The sequence below is a fragment of the Crinia signifera genome, chromosome 1 (genome assembly GCF_055691185.1).
Source record: "Crinia signifera chromosome 1, ASM5569118v1, whole genome shotgun sequence".
NCBI classification, from domain to species: Eukaryota; Metazoa; Chordata; class Amphibia; order Anura; family Myobatrachidae; genus Crinia; species Crinia signifera.
Window position 1 is genome coordinate 367,359,922 of NC_139217.1, and position 22,281 is coordinate 367,382,202.

At 45.7% G+C, this 22,281-nt stretch overlaps 1 protein-coding gene across 2 annotated transcripts in view; it reads right to left on the bottom strand.

The window, feature by feature from the left end:
* Positions 1-8,736, bottom strand: part of GLT1D1 (glycosyltransferase 1 domain containing 1) — a 116,805-nt gene extending 108,069 nt beyond the window's left edge. The window contains exon 1 of one of the 2 annotated variants that reach the window (XR_014444700.1): positions 8,375-8,736. Coding sequence is in view for 1 of the 2 variants with exons in the window: in XM_083150553.1 (XP_083006679.1) it covers positions 8,375-8,442 (68 nt within the window). In the remaining variant the exon portion in view is untranslated. The remainder of the gene's footprint in view (positions 1-8,374) is intronic. The other variant, XM_083150553.1, reaches the window with a different exon arrangement.
* Positions 8,737-22,281: the final 13,545 nt, after the last annotated feature.

The window sequence follows — 22,281 nt, forward strand, 5'->3', positions numbered from 1 at the left end:
TCAGATGCCCGCCCCCTACACAAGCGTCACGGCTTTATTACCATGCATACGCCCCGCGTTTGCATGGGAACGCCCATGAAACGCGGGGCGTATGCATAGGGTAATGAGGCTAAGTAGCCCTACACGCCCCTCTCCGCCCCCTGTGCGGCGTATAAAGAATACGTGCAGCGAAACCGCTTGCACATGCGCAGAGTGACCTCTGCACATGCGCAGTCCAAAAACATCGGCGGTACGACCGCATGCGGAAAAATCCGCACCGATCAGAATAAGGGCCCATGTCTGGAACAACCTATATTGCAACGCACAGGGAGCAAGTACTTTTCTATGCAGTGCAGACTATGTAAATATTGTCTGTATTTGAATAAATGTTAGACCATTTTATTATTACACTGCAATTTAGTTTCACTAGTGCGACTTTTCTTAGGTTCAAGTTGCACCCAATTTCCCCCAAACTCCGGCGGCAGCTCCCCGGGAGTCCTTTCATCCGATTTGGAGCATTATTTTCCATGCAATTTATCACATTTGATTTATCGGATGGGCTGTACTATAGGCGCTGGGAAACTGGAAATATCACAGTTGCTAAAAACAGCGATTTCAATTGGACACCTGCAATTCTGATTTATCTTAAGGTCCCCATAAATTAGGGAGACGTCTGCCTTTGGAGAAGTCGCACGCAATGCCCTCTTCAGCTGCCTGGAGCAGCATCACATGGGATATATCACATGTAGTCCTCCTTCATGCGATCCCAGCCAAGCCTGTGCAACATCTCCTATTATTCCCCTGCAATTTGGGCTCTTTTCCCACAATTGATTGCTGCATTGAAGAAAATAACAAAATTAAAGGTAAATTCCCTAGTGTATGGGAGCCTTTAAGTTCAGCACTAGTGTATGGCCAGCTTAAATATCTCTGCATGTTACATCTGCCCCACCTGCAGTACAATATGGTTTTGCTCAGGTATTTGCTTTTTTTCCTCTTAACTTCTAAATCAAGCCCAGACTGCAGAGGAGCATGGCCAGCAGTGACTGATACACACTTATGCACTTTACATCACAAGTTTTTGACACTGCCACTTTGGTGGTATAATAACAAAAAGAGGTTGAGGTTATGAAACAATATGTACAACAGGTTGAGTTGTTATCCAGATGGTAGGTCAATAGTGTTCATTCTAGCACCCGCCGTATGTTCATTCTAGCACCCGCCGTATTTGAAAACCCATTCAGTTCCTCTTCCATGCCTGAGGTGTCGCTGTCTGAAGTAGTGCTTCTAGCAATGTGGTCTGTATATCAGCACTGATAAGAAAACCAGACCTGTTCTAGAAACACCACAACAGACAGCTACACCACAGGCAGGGAAGATTAACTGCATGGGTTTTCAAATATTGCGGGTGCTAGAATGAACACTAGGTCAACAGTCCAACACCATATGGTCAACATGCATTAATTTAATAGATACAAATTCACAAATCCACAGATGAAAGCTTGGCATGCACTGAGGTTGACATGTACCAAAGGCCAACATGACAATGGAGGACAAGATATATATATATTTTTTCATATATCAACTTTTGCTTATGATCCATACATAATTACGAATGGCGAGAGCAGTAAACCACCTTTCCCAAAGCAAGGCAATGAAGGTACACGTTTCTAATGATAGTGGTCATATATAATGAAACATACAAAATGACACCCAAAAAACATATGTTGACCATTTCTGTATCAACCATTTTCATGTCAATTTTTTAACATGGTTCATATGGGGTCAACCCAATGACTGTCTACCTAGACACTTTCTTCTAACACACCCAGTAGTCTCCAATTTCCAAAACGCCTGCTTAGAGAAGTGTTTGGGATTTTTCAGTGTTTTGGAATATTTGCATACAATAATGATATACCCAAGTCTAGGCACAATTTGCATTCATATTTCATATACACATTACACACATAGCCTGAACGTAATGTTATACAACTTGTGTACAAGTGTGTGCATGAAACAAGATTTGTATACATTTAACCATCAGAAAGCAAAAGCCACTATCTCAGTCACACTCAAAAATTGCTGGACTTCAAAATATTTCACATATCAGATTTTTGCATTTGCGAGACTCAACTTGTACCTTGAGAATGCTTTATTAAGCCCCATACCCACTAGCTGACCCAGCCAATGCAGATATAGTTAACTATATTGGCTGCGAGTGGCCAATATCGTGCGTGCATACTGAACAATATCGGCTGTCACCAGGACCTGCTAAACAAGCAGGTCGTTTGGCTATATTGCCAAATTTACCTGAATGTTCAGCAGACATCAATCACCGTTAACAAGGCACAGGAGTGTGCATCGTTAACGATATTGAGTGTACACACTACGCAATCAAGTGAACTGTATCGCGCAAACAATCCTTTCTGAGCTATATCCTCTAGTGCAGGGGTGGCCAAACCGGTCCTTGAGATCTACCAATGGTCCATTTTTTCCAGATCACCTAGCTGGTGCACAGCTGTAGTCAATACTAACGGTGACATTTTCAAACCTGCTGCATTCATTCCTACTATAGATCCACAGGTTGCCTGGAAAACATGCACCATTGGTAGATCTTGAGGACAGGTTTGGCCACCCCTGCTCTAGTGTGTATGAGGCTTTAAAACAACATTCCTGTCACGTGTCACCTGGCTTCAGGATAGCCTCACCTCAATTCATATTAGCAGCATTGCTCCCTGCTGCCTAGAGGGGAGTTAAGTCCAAGATTTTTAAGCTGTGACATACAGTGATTGGTACTGTTTATTTCTACTAGGTCAGTTTTTTCACACAACCAGCCAATCTAGACAATGTAATCAACTGTATAGGCCCCCATACACTATGCGATTTTCGGCCTATTTCGGCCCTTTGGGCTGATAAATCGGGTGAAATCGTCCCAAAATCGCATGTGTTTGACATCTGATCTGATGCGCGGTCCCGCGCGGATCGGATCACGGCGTCGGACCTACAGAACATAAGATATATCGGAATCTGAGCCATCATGGGTGCTTTTTAGCACCCACGATGTTCAGATCCAATATATCTTTATATACAGCCCCCCTGTCTTACTAGCAGCGCCCCCCCCCCGCATTATAGGCTCCCGGCGGAGGTAGTGCAGGCGGGGACCACAGGCGTCGCAGAGCAGAGACCGTCGGCGCGGCGGGAGAATAGGAAGAAATCCTATTCAAAAGACCGGGCGGCCGCTGATTGGCTGAGCTCTCAGCCAATCAGCGGCCGCCCAGTCTTTTGAATAAGATTTCTTCCTATTCTCCCGCCGCACCGACAGTCTCTGCTCTGCGACACCTGCGGTCCCCGCCTGCACTACCTCCGCAGGGAGCCGGTAGCTGTCAATGCAGGGGGGCACTGCTAGTAAGACAGGGGGGCACTGCGGGGGACACAGAGTTGGCAGTAACAGTGCCGGGCAGGAAGAGCTGTCAGCGCTGGGAAAAAAAAGCCCATACAATGAATGGGCAGCCTGTGATTGGCTGAGCGCTCTCTCAGCCAGTCAGCAATTGGCTGAGAGAGCGCTCAGCCAATCACAGGCTGCCCATTCATTGTATTGGCTTTTTTTCCAGCACTGACAGCTCCCGCCTCCCCCTGCCCGGCTCTGTCACTGTCCCCCGCAGCGTCCCCTGCACGCTGCCTTAGCAGCGCCCCCCACCAGCAGCCCTGTTCTGCAGCCCCCCCTGCTCCCTGGGTTTACATGTGATAAATCGAGACTATTTATCACATGTAAAAAATGGCACATCAAGTGCCAATCTTATCAAGCTCCCCCGGGGAGCTGCCGGGGGAGCTCAGGGGGAAGTGGGGGGCGACTTGTCCTGAGGAGGGGGCCTTATGATAACAGATCCAAATGATCTACAGGGCATACAAATGCTAATTGTGAAACGGTCTTATGGTTGACATTATGGGATTAAGCAATTCCTTCATTGACTTTCTAGCACCAATTCTTACTAGAACGTCACACAATAATGTATTTGAGCAAACTTATCTATTCAAAATTAATATACTTCCAGAAATATTATTGCCATTGCCTGCTCAGACCGAGAGCTAATGCATCCATAAATTAGACAGTCTCCAAGTTCTACAACGTTACAGAGATAATATCGTAAGAAAAGATGCCAATAACATTTGACTTAATCATTATATATTAAACAAAGTATAAGCCAACATGAATAAGCCATGTGTGAGGAAGGAAGCACGCCCTGCAAACAAATAAGGAAAGTCGGTTGAGCCCGATGTACTTCAAACAAATGATCAAGCATAGTGTTGAAGCAGCGATGATTTGCAATAGTTTTGATGCCTGATGAACCACCAGATTGGATCATGTAATGGAGGACACTGATCCTAAAGGCCCATGCACACAGGGTGATAAAGTAATATTTCTAAGCGATCTGACTAAAAGGCTAAATTGTCCTCGCCTTTCTGTTATGGAGTAATTTGGTCCATTAAATGGCCTGTAGTGGTACTTCACCTAAAAAGGTGAGCAGAATTTAGCCTTTTATATAGTGATAATGTTAATTAATGTTCAAATATTCCCCTTGGTGAGAGAAATAAGCATCCAGCAGAATACAGCCCCAAATCCAGAGATTATACAAAACTGTAGCACAGTTGCTGCCAGGACCTCCAACTCCTATGTGGTTACATGCCAGTAAGAAAACTAGCTACATTTTTTAAAAGCTGTGACTTTTTAGGAGTTATACAGCACAGTCGTTCTTGCCATCAGCTCCAAATGCCTAATCTTCCTGATTATGTGTCAAGCCCCTGAATTGGCTTAAATAGCTGATGTGTAGATTGTGGCCATGAAGAAATGCACAGTCAACAGTGTATAACATTTTAACAATGCTCATTTGGTATTAAGAGGCAAAAGTTGCACTTAGCCATCATTTATACAGCAAAGACTATGAAATCACAAATGCAGACTGCTACACTTTATCTTTTAAATGTTTGATACATCTTCATCATAATGTGTCAGAATAAAAACCATCCCCCACACCATTTCACAATCAGCTTTACTTGTTGAAAAGGTGAGAAACTGACATTCAGTAGACCAGGCAGCTTTTACCAATTTCCAAATGTCAAGCTTTGGTGAGCCAGTGCCTGCAGTAGCCCATTCACTTTAAAGGTTGATGTGCACTTCTGCATATAACAGTAAGCTATCAGTCATACCCCTTTCAGCACGCACCTCGGGACCCAGGTTATTGCCTTGTCGACACGGGTAGAGCTGGGTTGTGAAAGGGCCACTAGCAAAATTCTTGAGTCAAACAACCCGGCTTTTCATCCCAGGTCACAACCAGGGTTGAACACGGCTCTGACCCGGGTTGCTGTACAGTGTCAATGGTTAACCCGGGTCCCGTTCACACTATGGAGGAAGCAGCGCTTGGAAACAGTATCAGCTCCAAGCACTGCCTTCACCACGGTCCCCAATGATGCACCGCCGATCCGCCCCTTCTCAGTCTGATGTTAGGGACTGAGCAATATGCCAGGTCGCTGCGGGAAGCTTAAACGTTGCAAATGCTGGGTTGCTCCTGGGATAGACCCATGTCCACATCCTGAGTGCGACCCGGCATTTTCTATCTGAAAGGGGTATTAGTGGTGCCTTCTTGCCAGAACCAGGAACACTCTCCAAATAAATGAAGCAGGGTGCGTCAATTGGTCAGAACTGAGGGGACACATATGGATGACCCAGACTCAGAGGCCAGCAGGTGAGTTAATTGAGTACAAAATCAGAGCTGCCAAACTGATGGACATTACTTGTGGCTTTCAAAACCAATGCTGAAGATGCCCATACATGGTGAATTTTGCCAGTGTGTGATGCACATTCCCGCACACATCACATCGCACAGCACAAAAGTATGTGCAGCATGTACTATTTGAAGTAGATCGCATCTAGTACAAAATGCACACTGCTATGCAAATACATGCTATGCTATACAAATGCACATTGCATGCTTTGTGTACTAGATGCGATGCAATCTAGTGCAAAAAGTATGGAGCACATCATTCCATTTATGGAAACATTTTAATGTACAGGACTAAGCCACCAGCAAAGCCCAAAACTGAATCCTTTAGGCCACCCCATTTCTGAATTAACCATCTGGTTGATTAGTTAATAGTAACTAGGTAGACAGGCTTAAGGCCAACATTGACAAAAGGTCAGCACAAGAAAATATTTACATGAGTTTTTCATGATTTTTTATATACTGACTTGTTTTTTATTCACTCTACAAGTGTGCATAAGGTCCTCATACATTAGGCCAACACGCATGCGATTTATCCCATGTAATTCCCAGGAAGCTGCAGGGGGCAGGAGGTCCGGGCTGTGGTGGGTGCAGCATTGCGCGGGAGGCAGTCCCCAGTGTCTGGACACTGTGGACAGTGGCGGCAGACCGTGAAAAAATGTTTTTTTAAAAATAGGCCTGCTGCTCTCTCTCAACGGCGAGAGAGCGAGCACTCTCAGCCAATCAGCGGCAGGCCTATCTTTTGAAAATAAAAATTTAGATTCTGCCACCACTGTCCGCAGTGTCTGCTCAGGGCTTCGGACACTGCGGACTGCTTGCCCCGCACAGCCCTGCACCAGCAGCCCGCACCTCATGCTACCCACCCCTTCACAAAGGTGTGTGCCAGCGGTGCTTCACTGCTAGCACACACCTCCGGATCGGACCAACACATCGTGGGTGCTAAAAAGCACCCACGATGTGCCTCTGATGGGTTTGATTGAACAGACTGAACCTGCAGAAGGTTCAATCTGTAGGGTCTGACCCAATGTGCACTGGACCGCACATTGGATCGGATGGGGTGTCAAACACAACCACTTTGGGCCGATTGGGGATATCGCCCAAAATCAGATAAGTGTATGGGGGCCTTTAGATTCTAATAGTGTGCAGAGCGAAGTGTGACACCATGCCCAAAGTGGTACACTTATATGGAGTTCATGTTGGCAGATTTCGACAGACACAATAAAACGTTAAAAACTCATGTCATCCTTTTCCTGTGTTGGCCAATTTCATGTCCACCCTTTGCTTGTGTCAGACTTTTGTCAATGTCAACAGTAAAGCATGTCGACATTTTCATGAGTCAACCTATTGCCTGTTGACCTAATGTGCCACACTCTTCTCTGAGAGGATTAACCCTGATACCTAAAACACCAATTATAGACATTCAAAACTAGCACTAATTAAAATTTCCATGGGATAAACGTAATAATTTCAGAGACTGATTTATAGTAGCAGAAGGACACAATACATTTTGGAATCTGTAATATAAGTTGTATTAAATTCATATGAAAACTACTCCATCAACATGTGATGTAAAACTTCTTCAGATCTCTGGCAGCAAATAAGTGAATGCTAGTGAGAGCAGCAAAGAACAGGAACAGGGAAGTTACAGATACCAAAGCTGACGTGGAACAGACAACTGCAGTGACAAAATGTATCATATGATTTAACAGCTCAATATTTAGAAAAGGTTCGGTAATTCGTTTTTTCTTTTTACACAAAATGACTACTATTAAATGCCACAAACAAAATTCCTAAGAACGCAGAAGTGTAACTAGACCGTAATAAATATTATTGTACTCTTTAATAAAAAAAATCAGATGCCAACAGAAATATCCAGTGTAACATAATACACTGTGCAATACAAAGCTACCAAGACTCCCACCAAATACATAGTTAACAAAACTGGCATTGGATAGATTGTAAACTTGCGAGCAGGGCCCTCCGACCTCTATGTGCAGTATTCAATGTGGCAGGCAAGGGGGTCAAATGGCGGGGATTGACGAAAACATGCGACCCTCATCATTTAACCCCGGCATCGGCCGCTCACCGTATTCAATGCTCCAGGGGATCCCTCGCTGTCAGATGTTCCATGAGCCTCGCTGTTTTGGCGGCCACACATGCCGGTTCCACGACGCTGTTAAAATCCAGCGAGGTGGAAATGGCATGTGCGGTCACAGCTCGCAAAAAGCATTGAATATACCCCTATGTCGGTTTGTTTAATCACTGTTTCCAATTGTAAAGCGCAACAGAATATGCTGTGCTATATAAGAAACTGTAAATAAATAAATTGGAGCTGAATAATATTTACTCCAATTTGGGGACATTATGTTTTACATTATAAAAAAAGACTAGTTATAACTATGTTTTAATGCCATTCTATTGCGGACCATGACATCCCGATGCCCACAGAGGCAGGACTACCCACCCATCACCAGTGGCATCAGAACACAGTACTAGGGATTTTGGGACTCGATAGCTGGCAGACAATAAATGGGTGAGGAGCTGGACAAGATATGCTCTCTGCCCCTGATCCCAGCTGTTAATGATGTGCGAACACGGTGCTGTGTCAGTTGCATGCTTACTTGATCCTCTGTGCTGTGGTGGCATTGCCAGTGTGGGCTCTGAGGCAAGCCAGGAAGAGCAGCTTCATGGCTGGCAGTGCGGGGGGAGGAGGAGATGCCCGCTGGCGGCTGCCAATCACTCTGCTGTCTCCTCTCTCCGTCTCTGCGGCATCTGCAGCCCGTCCATGGCCCACACCCAGGCAGGGGTGGGGAGCCGGCGATTACCTGCACACACCGACCGCACACGTTCTTCCCTGGCTAGTATGTATCAACACAGCCAGTCCGTCCCATAAACGTGTTAGGCACAAACCAGGCTGCGCAGCTAAGGTTCCTACCGGCAACACAGCCGCACGCTGCCGCCGGAGTGATGGCGCTGCCCAGGGTCTGGCATCAGGGTGGCAAGAAACAAAGCAACTATGCATAGTACACACAGACAGAATGATGAGCATCATTGTGCAGGCAGGCCTGCCATATGCTGCTATCATCACATTGTTTGCTGTGTCTTGGCCAAACACCAGGCTTTCTGCCTTCAAACATACTGTAGATAAGAGTTATCTTGGTAAAGTAATTAATCCTGTATGATATGACTCACAGCTACCTGTTCCTGGGGTATGGATCATTGGATAGACAGCAACTAGGTCGACAATGGGAGTAGGTCCACATCGACAATCGCTGCGCTCGCCATTCTTTGGCACACAATTTTTTTTTCCACCACTCCCTAGTGGATGGTAGGGCATGAATTACCTCCTGTCGGCACATGTCAGCTCCCAAAAAAAGTGAAACACCACATGTCGACCTTTTGACTGTCGACCTTCCCCATGTCGGCCTAATAACCCTGTTGACCAAACCACATGTCGACCTTCAGTCATGTAGACTTTCATGCATGTTGACCTAATGGTGTCGACCAAGTTGTTGTAGACCTAGTGACCATATACTTCTTCCTGGTATTCTGAATGAACTATACATAGTATATTTTAATACTGTACTTCTGTTGATATATATTGCTATAATAATTTATTGAAGGCTAAGTGTATCAAGCATCCGAGAAGTAGTTATCTAAAGCCGGTAACACACTATAGCACTGTCAGGTGGATTCGCTGTTTAGTGTTTAGTAATGACAAATTGCGTACAACCTCAGTGTGGCGATTTTTAGTAACGCCAGAACTCGCATCCAGATGTTTTCCCATTATAAAGTATAGAAATTGCAAATTTATGCAAATTCAGGAAAATGTTACTAATGTCTCAACGTGGATAGTGGGGGTATGAAAAGGTCATAGGACGTGTACCGCCGCCCCTCGCGAGCTCGCCACGCTTCGGGTTCGCGTTGATAGTGGGGGTGGTACAGCCTCAAAAATGTCATTTAAAGGGCCATTGAACATGTTTGATACTAATTTCAATGCATTTGGATGCATTTCTGTTAAAAATCGCATGCGATCGCATGCGATCGTATCGCATGCGATTTTGCGAAAATGCTTAAAAAAACCTGCAAAAATCGCATGCCATCGCATGCCACTACATTTGGCATGCGATGGCATGCGATGGGAGCCGTGAAAGTACACAAGTACCGAAATTTCTCTTCCTCGAACCCCAGTACATGCCTGCGTGTCCTAAGTATAGTCTTGTTACTAAATAAGTCTTTTATTAGTTCCTTAAGATTTCCAATCCTGTATTTGAACATCTTAATCATATCTCCTCTCAACCTCCATTTCTCCAGTGTACACATATTCAGCCTGGTTAGCCTGTCTTTATATTCTAGTGACTCAAGACCCCTTATTAGTTTAGTTGCCTTCTCCTAACCTGTTCCAGTTCTTTTATATCTTTTTTAAGGTTAGGCGCCCAGAACTGAACATAGTACTCACCAACAAATTATAAAGGGGCACTATCACACTGGCATCTCTCAAGTCCATTCCCCTTTTAATGAATGCCTGTTTGCTTTTGATGCAGCACTTGAGCAGTGTGCACTATTACTCAACCTTTCATCTATGATGACCCCTAATACCTTTTCCACCGCAGAGCTACCCATATTACTTCAGTTAACTTACATCTAGCATGTTCATTTTTGCTTCCATAATGATTTACTTTACATGTATCTACATTTAATTGCATTTTCCACCTATCTGTCCATTTTTCTAATTGAATTAAGTCATGTGCTTCCACATCACCTTCTGAGTTAATTTCCAATTTTGTGTCATCTGCGAATATTGCAGTTTTACTTTCTTTGCCCTCTTCTATATCATTTATGAATATATTAAACAAGGTGGGACCCAATAATGATCCCTGTGGGACACCACTTTGGTTGTTTCCCCAGCTGGAGTGTTTACCATTTACAGGTTGAGTATCCCTTATCTGAAATGCATGGGACTACGAGCATCTTTGATAAGGGATTTTTTGCAGATTTTGGAATATTTTTTCGTACTTACCTGGTCCCCTGGCGGCGCCCCGATGGTCCCACTATGTCCACGGTGTCCCCTGATGTCCACGGCAGCCATCGGAATCCTCTTCAGCGGCATTCCCGGTCCCAAGGATGCATTGCGTGGGTGCGCCGGTGGCGTCACTGGCATGTCCGCGCAATGCATCATTTGGACCGGGGATGCCGCTGAAGAGGATTCCGATGGCTGCCGTGGACACCGATGGACAAGGTTAGCATTAAAAAAGATAGGGACAATAATAAAAAAAATATTTTGAAAACCTACGGTTTTCGGAATATTTCACATATGGGGTATCCGGATAAGGGATACCAAACCTGTACCACTACTCTCTGTTCAGGGTCGTATAACCAATTGTTTATCCAAGTACTCTTTTTTACTTTTTGCGCTTGGCGGCTTGTTTTTTAACCCAATGCGACACCCAGATTTCTGAGGGAAAGGATTACAGAGAGAGCAGCAACAGTCTAGTAGCAGGAGCAGAAGCAAATTGATGTGGGATTCATTAGCAAAAAGAATTATTAAGGCATAAGGCAAGCATTACAAACATTTTTCTCGAAGGCGAAGGTTTCCATTAAAAGGCTATTATGGTAAGTAATGCAGAGCTAACAACTCATGATGAGCCAGCAGTGATATCCTCCTGCAGCATAATGATAGATAGATAGTAACTGTATTTTTGGCTGTTGATTCTGTAGAAGTACTCTGCCTTCATTGACCAGATGCCTGCTTCCACCAATGCATGTATAGGGGGCAATTAGATTACTACTGTGCAGACTTGGCATAAATCCACTGAATATATCCATGTATGTGTGCATCATTTTCTAAATATTATGTACATCTGGTAGACAGATGTCCTTTATTTTGGTAAACAACAGATGCATTTCATATACAAATATCACTACAGAAATTATCTTTTATCTTTCCCACTCAGATATGAATAATGAATTCCAGCCCAATTAAAAACATCAAACTAAGCACAGGCAGGGCTGCCACTAGGAATTTTGGGGCCCGGGATTGATTTCCAGTACGCCCCCCCCCCCCCCCCCCCTTCACTTACTGCCCGACTCCTGCTCCCTCAAGGTCCCAAAGCACAGTGCTTCCTCTGCAGGACACCAGCGGGCAATGAAAACGCAGCACCGGCTGGTGAGCCAATCAGAGCTTTTGTACCGGCAGCCACTCTGATATGCTAAAGGTACACATGCTCTGATTGGCTCAAAAGCAGGTGCATCATTTTAACTGGCAACTGGCATCCTGCATTGAAGAAGTCTGTGCTTTGTTAAGTGCACCGAGTGCAGCGCAGACAGCACATCGGAGGTAGTTGGGGGGAGTTGCAGTGGGCAAAATGAGCGGCCTGGGCCAGAGTCCGGCGGCCAGGGACAACTGTACCCACAGCACCTCCCTGTCAGCGGCCCTCAACAACTCCTGCGGACTCAGGTACTGAAGGCATGGCAAATCCTGGAGGTGTGGTCACCATCCCCCCCCCCCAATAAAACAAGATACTACGCATGTCTATGCCGCAAGCTGTGCACAGGGTAATCACCCCCAAATACAACACTTCTCTGCCCAATACCACTGGCTCCTGTATAGCTGTGCAGCCACATTAGCGCATCAGACAGTAAGAGAGACTGATGCTGGAACTTCAGCACCCTACACAGCAGCAGTCTTCTCACTCTTATGCTGCCCATACACAATGTGGAGCCGATGTGTGCTTTGAGGTGCGCGCTCCCGCGCACCTCATCGCACAGTACAAAAAGTATGTGCTTGCACATACTTTTTGTACTTAGGTTTCATCAAATTGCATCGCATTGCATGCACAACGCATGCACATGCAATGCAATGTGATCCCTGCTTTTGCAGCCCACAACGCACGCCCCCATCGGGGGCAGTGGATTTGTGTTATAGGTGGGGAAGTCGCACTCATCTCCCACCCCCTGGAACCATCCCTATTTTAGCAACGTTGCAAAGGGAGACAATGTCCCACTCAGCAGCTGACTCAAGCCATTGCAGGGTAGCTCCAAACAAACCAGGTCTGGGCAAGTAGTACCTGCTACCACACCGCTTTCAGCACCCCTGACTATGCAGGGTCTCTAAATTGACATAGGATTTCATCACATCTTAAAGACTATTTTATATTCTAAATGAGAGGCACTGATCTCTATGGAAGAAAAAAAGCAGTAATCCTGGAACACATTGGGGTTACGTGATCATGTGAACCATTCTCGCTGAATTCGCAGAGAAAATTGTACTTACAATCCCATTTCTAAACTTGCATTGCTTTTTCTGAAAAATTCATGATTTTTTTTTTTCTTGTGGTGAGGGAGTGAAAAGGTACGAAAAATTCTTTATTTTAAGGTAAAAATGTCAGGACTTGCTCAATTAAGCATTTGGAAGTTTTCAATTAAACCTAATTGGGCCAATAATTAAATGTCAATTGCCTTAAATTATCACAAAATAAATGTTTTCTTTTATGTACCTCAAGTTTAGATACAGTATTTATTAGAAAAAAAATGATTACCTTTTATTAAAAAAAATCTTTTAAGAGCATCCTGTACTTTCCCAATACCAATTCCCAATATGACAATGCTAACCTAGGTTTCACTTTTTGGGGGGTCCATTAAGGTCTCCCCACATTTTCATACACTTCTCTTAAGGCCACATCTGTAGTTGAGATAAAACAAAAGCCGACTATTCACCTTTCGTTTATATCTATGCATAAATAAGTCATTTATATTTTTTTAATATTGTTTAGTTCAGAATGTTAAGCTGGTTACACACTGGTAGATATATTGGCTGATCAATTTATCGCTGATGTATAACTGAGCGTTGGGCTGTATAGAAATGCTATGCCTGTAAACTATGTCATCCACAGACATAACGCCTCAGCTCTGCTGTGCAGATGATGAACAAATATAACTGCAGTATACAGTATCTAACATTATGGCTGGTATTCAATTGTTATAGCACGCCTGATCTGTCTAAAATGAGGGGAAATTTAGGATGATATTCAATTAATCTATATGTTTGCGCATACCACGCTCATTCTGGTGAAGTTTAGCCACACATTAGCGCATATCAGGTCACAATCTGAGGGCATAGCAAGCTTTAATGAAAAACAATTGAATACCGCCCTCAGTGTGTTTGGCTGAGCCACGATAGCTTAACCATTCACCCGGTCGCCATGATGGGCTGGAGACCTTGTGGGAATGCACCTTCATTGTAGTCGGATCCCACGGCAGCTTTGGCAGGAGAGTTTCTGTTCCTTGGAGCCCTGTCTAGCGTGAGGCATCCATTGGAGGTGGGGGTGCTGGTGATGTGAGAGCTGGTCAGTGGGAGGAAGCTGCAGTGTGTATGTGTGTGGGATGACCCTGCCTGCCACACCTGTGGGGAGGATTTGACCATTGGGGAGGCACTGTCAGAGAGCTGTGTGCGGTTTGAGGGGTGTGGGTTGTTATGTCTACAACAACTAGGTCCACAAGCATTGGGTCGACAGGCAGCAAGGTTGATATGGGTCTAGGTCAACATGGGTCAAGGTCAACATGGGTCTGGGTCAACAGGACATTAGGTCGACACAAGCATTAGGTCGACATGGGTAAGTTCGAAGGTCAAAAGGTCGACATGGGGTTTTTCACTGTTTTTTTAACCGAATGTCAACACAGTCGACATGGACATAGTTTGAAGTGCACTGCATCCCCTTGCATCGCTCGCTATGCTCGGCACACTATTTTATCCTCCCACCACGCCCTAGTGGATGGTAGGGCATGAAATGCTGCCGGTCAGCACGTCGGCTCAAAATATAGTGAAAAACCCCATGTCGACCTTTTGACTGTCGACCTTGCCCATGTCGACCTAATGCTTGTGTCGACCTAAACCCATATCGACCTAGACACGGCGACCTAAACCCATGTCAACCTTGTTGCCTGTCGTCCTAGTGGTGTCGACCCAATGCTTGCTAGTTGCTGTAGACCTAATGACCGTATCCCGGTTTGAGTGCATTGGAAGGCCGGTCACTGTTCAGCCCCAGTCAGCCCCCCTTTGGTTCCACAGGCGCTGCAGTCCTCTTACTGGTCCGCTGGTGACAGCTGTTTCTCCTTACTATCACAACATTAGGAGTCTTGCTGGAGCTATTAGCAGCACTGATTAGCTAAGCACACTGCTCTCCAGATAATAATCTTTTCTGTCAGCTGACTGACTAGTGTGCTAGCAGTGGTGTAACAATAGCACCGCAGCCCCCGCGGTCACGGGGAGCCGCAGTGTAAGTGCGGGGGCCGGGGTGCTGTGGTGCTATTGTAATGCCCCCTCCATGCCCCGAAGCTTTACCTGTCAGCGCTGCGGTGGTCCCGGCTCCTTTCCTGACTTCATTCTGAGCCTATGGAGACGGACCATCATAAAATGTCCGCCCCCATATAGCAGCTTGTTCTCTGAAACTGTCTGCTGTATGGGGGCGGACATTTTGTGATGGTCCGTTCTTCATATCAGAATGAAGCCAGGACAGGAGCCGTGACCACCGCAGCGCTGACAGGCATCCCAGCTCTCACCCGCACCAATCACATCCCGGCTCCCACCCGCATCGCTGACAGCTGGACTGGAATCGGTACATCTGTCAGAATGAACTTAGGTCTACAGTCATTAGGTAGACCCCATTAGGTCGACTGGCAGGAAGGTCGACCTGAGTTAAGGTCGACATGGGCCAAGGTCGACATGACTTAAGGTCGAATTTGCATAAAGGTCGACATGAGGAAGGTTGACTGGTCATAAGGTCGACATGGGTTTTTCACTGTTTTTTATCCGAATGTCGACACAGTCGACATGGACACAGTTGGCAATGAGAATCGGACCCTCGCATCGCTCGCGATGCATCGGGCACGGTGGCTCGCTTCGCTTGCCACAGCTTTAATAACCTCCTCCACGCCCTAGTGGATGGCAGGGCATGAAATACCGCCTGTCGGCACATGTCAGCTCAAAAAACAGTGAAAAACCCCATGTCGACCTTATGACCAGTCGACCTTCCTCATGTCGACATTTATGCAAATTCGACATTAAGTCATGTCGACCTTGGCCCATGTTGACCTTAAGTCAGGTCGACCTTCCTGCCAGTAGACCTAATGGGGTCGACCTAATGACTGTAGACCTAAGTTCATTCTAATAGATGACCGCTTCCCGCTGGACTCTGAGTGAGTAAGTATATGGGTCGCGGGCGGGGAGGGGGGCACCATAAACCTTTGGCGGGGGCGCAATATTTGAAGTTACGCCACTGTGTGCTAGGCTGCAGGAGCTTCACCTTCTCCCTGCCCTCCTTAATCCAGAACGCGGACACATTGCACTAAGCCCAGGCACCAGCAGTTTAAACAAGTGTCTGCAGTCCAGTGCCCTCTGCCTACCACTGTTCCCTGGGCAACACAGTGCCCCTCATCCGAGTACATCTCCTGGCTACCCCCCCAGCTGATGGTACCCTGGTTGACACTCTCATGTGTTTACACCCACTTTGAAAGCTGGAATCGCTGCTGCCCACCCAGCCTGCAGGGACACACCAGGTCTCAGTATGCCAGCACCGTCCAGGTCTAACAGGTGCTGTGTCCATTAAGGGCTAGTTACTAGCATGGCCATGCCCACATCTGCTTTTTTCCATAACAGAGAGACTGGCTGAGACTTATCATCCACAAACAGCTAGGGAGAGGCCAGTTGGTCGAAAGGTTGGTCAGTGTGAATGAACAATAACTGACAGAAGCTGATCAATACAGCCTATCCTCTCCTATTACCAATGATGGAGGCCCACACTTAAGGCGGGATGTACTAATGGAAAAATGTGGTAAAACCCCAAGTTTTACAGCATTTTCAAATGTACCAATACCCAGCCGCCGCATCTTCTCTTCTGTCGCCATCCACTGCAACCTGCTGCAGATGCCGTTCCCCCTCCCCCAGGACCTCCTGGACCCAGAAGGTAAACACCTCCTCTCCGTAGCAACGCAGCCGGACGTCCTTTCGACTGCATGAGGGGAGGAGGAGGCACCCAGGGATGTGTTGGAGACCCCCGCACACCACATCACAGGTATCACGGGGGGCAGCCTTCACCGCACTGCAATGCTAGGTGCATATGTTAATACATATGCGCTAGCATCGCTGCGGTTGGGCGGTGACATATTTTAATACATCCTGACCCAGCTATAGATATCTGTGCAACAAGAGGATGTAGCTGTCCCCTTCACCCCAGCATCCAAGCTTACCTGATGTCTCAGCATCCTGAAGGTGCGTACACATGGGGGCGATTTTGTGTAATATCGCGGGAAATATGGTCGCTGAGCGACAAAATTGCCCGCGATGGGAGTGTGCAAAGGTGATATATCACTGGGTGCGCGCTCCCGTTTTTACCCCTGTAGTGATCGCTGGTCGCAGGAACATGCTCCTGCGACCAGCTGATTTCCACTGCCGGGCTCCCCCCGGCAGGAGACACAGAGCAATATATTGCTCAGCAATATATCTCCCCCGTGTGTACGGGGCTTGAGTGTGATTTATATACTGATTGCCTCCTCCTGCCTTAACCCCTACCCCCAATTCTGCTCACACATGCTATAGTTATCAGTCTCAAGTTTACCCTAGTATAATGTTGTTGTAGAATGGTTCTTGTTCATATTGAGTTAGTCATTGTAAATAGAAAGGCTATCTGTGTTATTTCTACGCCTGATAATGTACTGTTTATTTGCCTGGACCAGAGTTTCCCAAACGGTCATTAGTCCAGATTATAAGAATATCCATGCTTGACCACAGGTGACCTCAATTTATTTTAACAATCTGGACTTAAACATGGATATCCTTAAAACCTGAGCTGTTATGGCACAGTTTGGGAAACTGGTATGGATCATAAAAAGCCTTTCAAGACTGTGTTTTCTAAACTTATTTTATACTAATTATAAAATAAATTGTATAGTTTCTGAGGATGGTAAATGTCCTTATGTGTGCGCTACTCTTTTATCTTTTTTTTTTCTTAGACGTACAAATGAACAAAGAAAATGTCATTTTTTTTTTACAACTTTCAGCGTAATTGCTGTCATTTTCAGTTTTGTTTGTTAACAGCAACTGTACATAAGTACACAAAAAAGGCTGTATAATAAAACTTGGAAAATATGCATATAGATAAAAATAAAAATAAATGAAAGAAATAAAATGAATAAACTTAAAAGTAAAAAAGAAAAAAGTTAAAATTGAAAACAAACGCCACAATAGAAGCACAATGCAGTTTCAAGTAGTAATCATAAAAACCCAGCAGTAGCCCACGCCATTGTCAGATTCGCAGAAACCCTATAATATTAGCATAAACTAGAAATAAGAGATAGCGGGAGGGGGGACGGAAGACGTAGCAACTCAAGGAGGATAAGTGGCCACCATAGAAAATGAAGATACAGAGATGCAGTGTCACTCTGTGAAAGCATCGGCCATCTGAGTAGCCTTCAGATTACTCAGATGGCTGTCTCAGATCCATACCTGAGGCCAGTAAATCTGTATTGGAAGAAGCTGACACTGGTCCTGGCACTCCCACAATATGGGGGTAACATTTCCCTGGTTTCAAGAATGCGGCCTGGTGCCACCTCCACCGTACCCACAACTGATTGACAGCATGCAGCTTATGCATGCATAAGTTGCACTGTGCAGGTACCACCATGGCCTTGCAACAGTGGTCGTATTGAGTATTAATTTGCAAAGGTACTAATAATCAGGGAGCATATGTGGGAGGTATTTGGGGAGTGATTACTTAAATGCAAGCGTGATGTGACCATTTCAAGGGTATGTCACAGCTTTGGCTATGATCCTATAACCAGTTGCAATAGCTTTGGCATATTACTTTCAGCAGCCATGGGGGGAGATTCTCTAAGCTAAAAATGCGGTAAAAACCCTGTTATCGGGGTTTTTACCGCATTTTGGGATGCTGAAAAATCTGGCGATGCCCCATAGAAGCCTATGGGCTTCTACCGCAACCCTCTGCCACCCCGCACGGACCCATCACCGCCCCGCACGGACCACCGCCGCCCCGCAACGCCCCCCCTCTCACCTGTGTCCAGGCAGCACAGAGCTGTGCTGCCCAGAGGAGAGCCCGGCGCAGCAGTGCCAGGGAATGGAGGGAGGGGAGAGCTGCCGGGTACCTGACTCTCACCGCAAAGGACAGCTCTTAACGCAATATGTTAGTGCATATGCGATAATTATGTAGGCGATGTGCCGCAATAGGGGGCGGAGCTGGGGTGCGGATGTTAGAACATCCCCCCCATGGTGTGCTAACATGTGGTTACTCAGAAGGTTTAAGTGATGAGCATCTGTTAAGCAAGTGGCGGTTCTGAGATGCCATAAGTAAATTAAAATGCTGGCTGCCGCAACATTTTAATAATTGGGAACAATGATTGGTAAACTTCCTTTTTAATGTCATGTGACTAGCTCCACTTCCCAGTCAGCATGAAGTCAACACACTAGGTGATGTTACCAGTCGCGCATGCAGGGGGGGGTTTCTGAGTACCCAGAAACCCCCCTAGGAATCTAAGGGCCCTAGTCTGAAAGCTGAGGGTCCCCTCTTTCCAAGGGTACAAGAATTTTAAAAATCGGCCCTGGGGAAACGGAGATATCTGACTTCAAAGGAGTGGTACCCATCCAAGTCTGTTAATTGCTCTTCCCAGTCAGATATTTCAGGTTCTGTCTGACTTTTAGAGTTTTTCCAAAAGCTGGGACTCTCCCCCTTTGAGGGACACTAGTAACTTGTCTCTACTGTTCCCAAAAACAGAGATATCAGCCTTCCAGCAGCTGGTTACTGCTCCAGCTCCACACACCTGGTATGTAGTTTTATATACTCGTTGGCAGATTGCTCTGCCTCCTGAACTCTGACCCCCCAGTCCCCAATACCATTTGGTAGGTGGGATTCTCTACTTTGTAATTCCATTAAAAGCTAATAAATCTAGTTCCCGGGAACTGGAGATATCTGCAGTCAAGCAAGCTGTCCTCCCACCAGAAAATTATGAATAATAAGCCCACTCCACTATACACCCCTCCTCTGCGTATTCAACATCCTCTACCACCCTGGAAGTTATGTATCAGGGCCCCTTCATTCAGCCCAATGCCCCCTTCTCCCACCCCATCTCCCACCATCTGTGCAGTAAAGGGGTAATTAGTGGAAATTACTGATCCAGGCCCTACATGCTGAGCGGTTGATATAATACCCCCTACCACCTGCGGGACATCAAAGCTTCCGCTCATAGCACCCCCTACCCCTACCGCTGGAGGATCGGTAGGGGCCCCAATACATTGCTATGCCCAGGGGTCTACACTGCTGTTAAATATATATATATATATATATATTATTATTTATATACATTTGGTCTATCTTTAATACTTTAACTGACTCAGCATATATTGGGTCACCTAAGTGTCCATCTCCATGCTTTGCTCCGCCCCTCTCTGGAAACCCCCTTCTGAAAATCCTGCGTTTGCCACTGGTTACTTAAGGTAAGAACCTCAATACTTTTTTTACTCTGATGAAAGCAGAATTAAGTTATGGAACACTGGCAAAACTCTCTCAGGGCCTGATTCAGACCTGCTTGCTATGCTGCATATATTTGCTGCCTAGCCAGGTAAACGCCGCCTCACTGAACACCCCCCCACCACCACCACAAAGCAAATCCCCACAATAGCATGCGAACGGATGTATACGCTTACACATCCACTTGCATGCATTTGATGTTCGCTCACCATCGAATGATTTTTCCAGCCTTCTTTCTGAAAATGAATTCTATACTTAGTTTCCTGATAACCGCTATCAGCCGAATTGGACTCGTCCTTCTGAGGAAGCGAGACAAAGGCGGGGAAACGCGTTAAGGAGATCCATCGGTGCCGGTACCAGTATACAGTTTTGCAAGCGCCGACCTTATTTTCATCTTGCCCAGGAGTGTGGAGAAACCCATTAAAGCTGCATTGAACACACAGGGAATTAGCAGCTGGGACGCGACCACCCCGCAGCAAAAGCTATATTCAGGAGGCTGGCAAGTTACTGAGCTCTTTAAGTTTTACAATTACTGACTGAAATTTGGTAATATTAACCATTGGAATATGCATACTACCATTTACTAACAAATAGGAGCTGTGAGAGAGATGCCTGCTGGTGAATGGGCTAACCCATTTTATACTGTTGGTCACAGAACTCTAACCTTCATACTAACCCGGAGTTAGGAAAAGCAATGTACTGCCATTACCCTTGCTACTTAAAGTGACAGTCATATTATAAATATAATTCTTATAAATGCAATTCTTTTATACTTGCTTATCACCGGCCGGTAAATTATGTATATTTAATCATAAATTGTACTATTTAAAAAAAAAAATGAAAACTTTATTTATACAAAAGTACTTGGATCAGTGCTATCTCTAAATTCTTGTTTGTCACATGTTATATCTGCCCCACCTGCAGTGCACATGGTTTTGTCCATCTGAGAAGGAATTTGGCTCTAAGAGTGAACCAGAATAAGGCCTACTATGTCATCATTTGACAGCGACCTGCACAAATGATGACGTAATGTGTGTCAACTGTACAGTACTGCTAACTAACTCTAAGCAGTCACTACTTTCCTTCTCTGTGAAACAACCCCCCCCCCCCCCCCCAACATCTGCCAGCACTAGAGATATGTCGCACACTGAGGCTGTCTCCATCTGTATTTTGGGGAGAAAAAAGAGATCAGAGATATATACATTTATGTGGAATCATAAGTGGCATTTCCCTGCATTGGTTATACAGCACAAGGATCCCAATGGCTACCTTAATTCAAATGTGGTTTGTCATGGCCACTTATATGGAACCACTTTTAAAACACAATACATGAACAAGCCCTGACACGTATCAGGGTCTTTTCTTTAACAGGTAAAGTAGATGTTACTAACTGCTTTGGGGCTCATATACATTTGGATGTAAGTCATTTTATGACCCCTCCCAGATGTAGCTGTCTATGCTTCTAGGTGCCACCTTCACACAATCTCCTTGAAATGCTTTGTGAAAAGTAGGCAAGTATGTAGCTCCCCACAGCTACTAGCTGCCCGGACCCTGCCGCTACCAGATGCACAGACACAGCTGCTGCCAGCCCGATTTCTTGGCCCGATCTGTGGGGATGGCCACTGATAAAGGGGTGTAGTCATAAGCAAAGGGTGTGTGGTCACAGTTGACCGGATCCAGCAGCGGAGCAGCTCATACAGAGAAGGCAGTTGTGTGTTCCTACTCCCCCTACACGCGCTGCTCTGCTCACCGCCTGCCAAGCCACGTCTCTCCCCATTTGCTGAGTCGCACTGCTCCTGCATGGTTGCGCTGCTGTCAGCTGCAGCCAGGAAGCTGGAAACCCGGTACAAAATGGAAAATTGGTTTTAGCCAGTACATACCCTTAACAAACGGTACTGTACCGGCTAAAACAGTACAGTTGGAGGGTCTGGTGAAATTGGTTCAAATCGGATAAGTGTATGGGCACCTTTATGCATACCTCCCAACTTTTCATC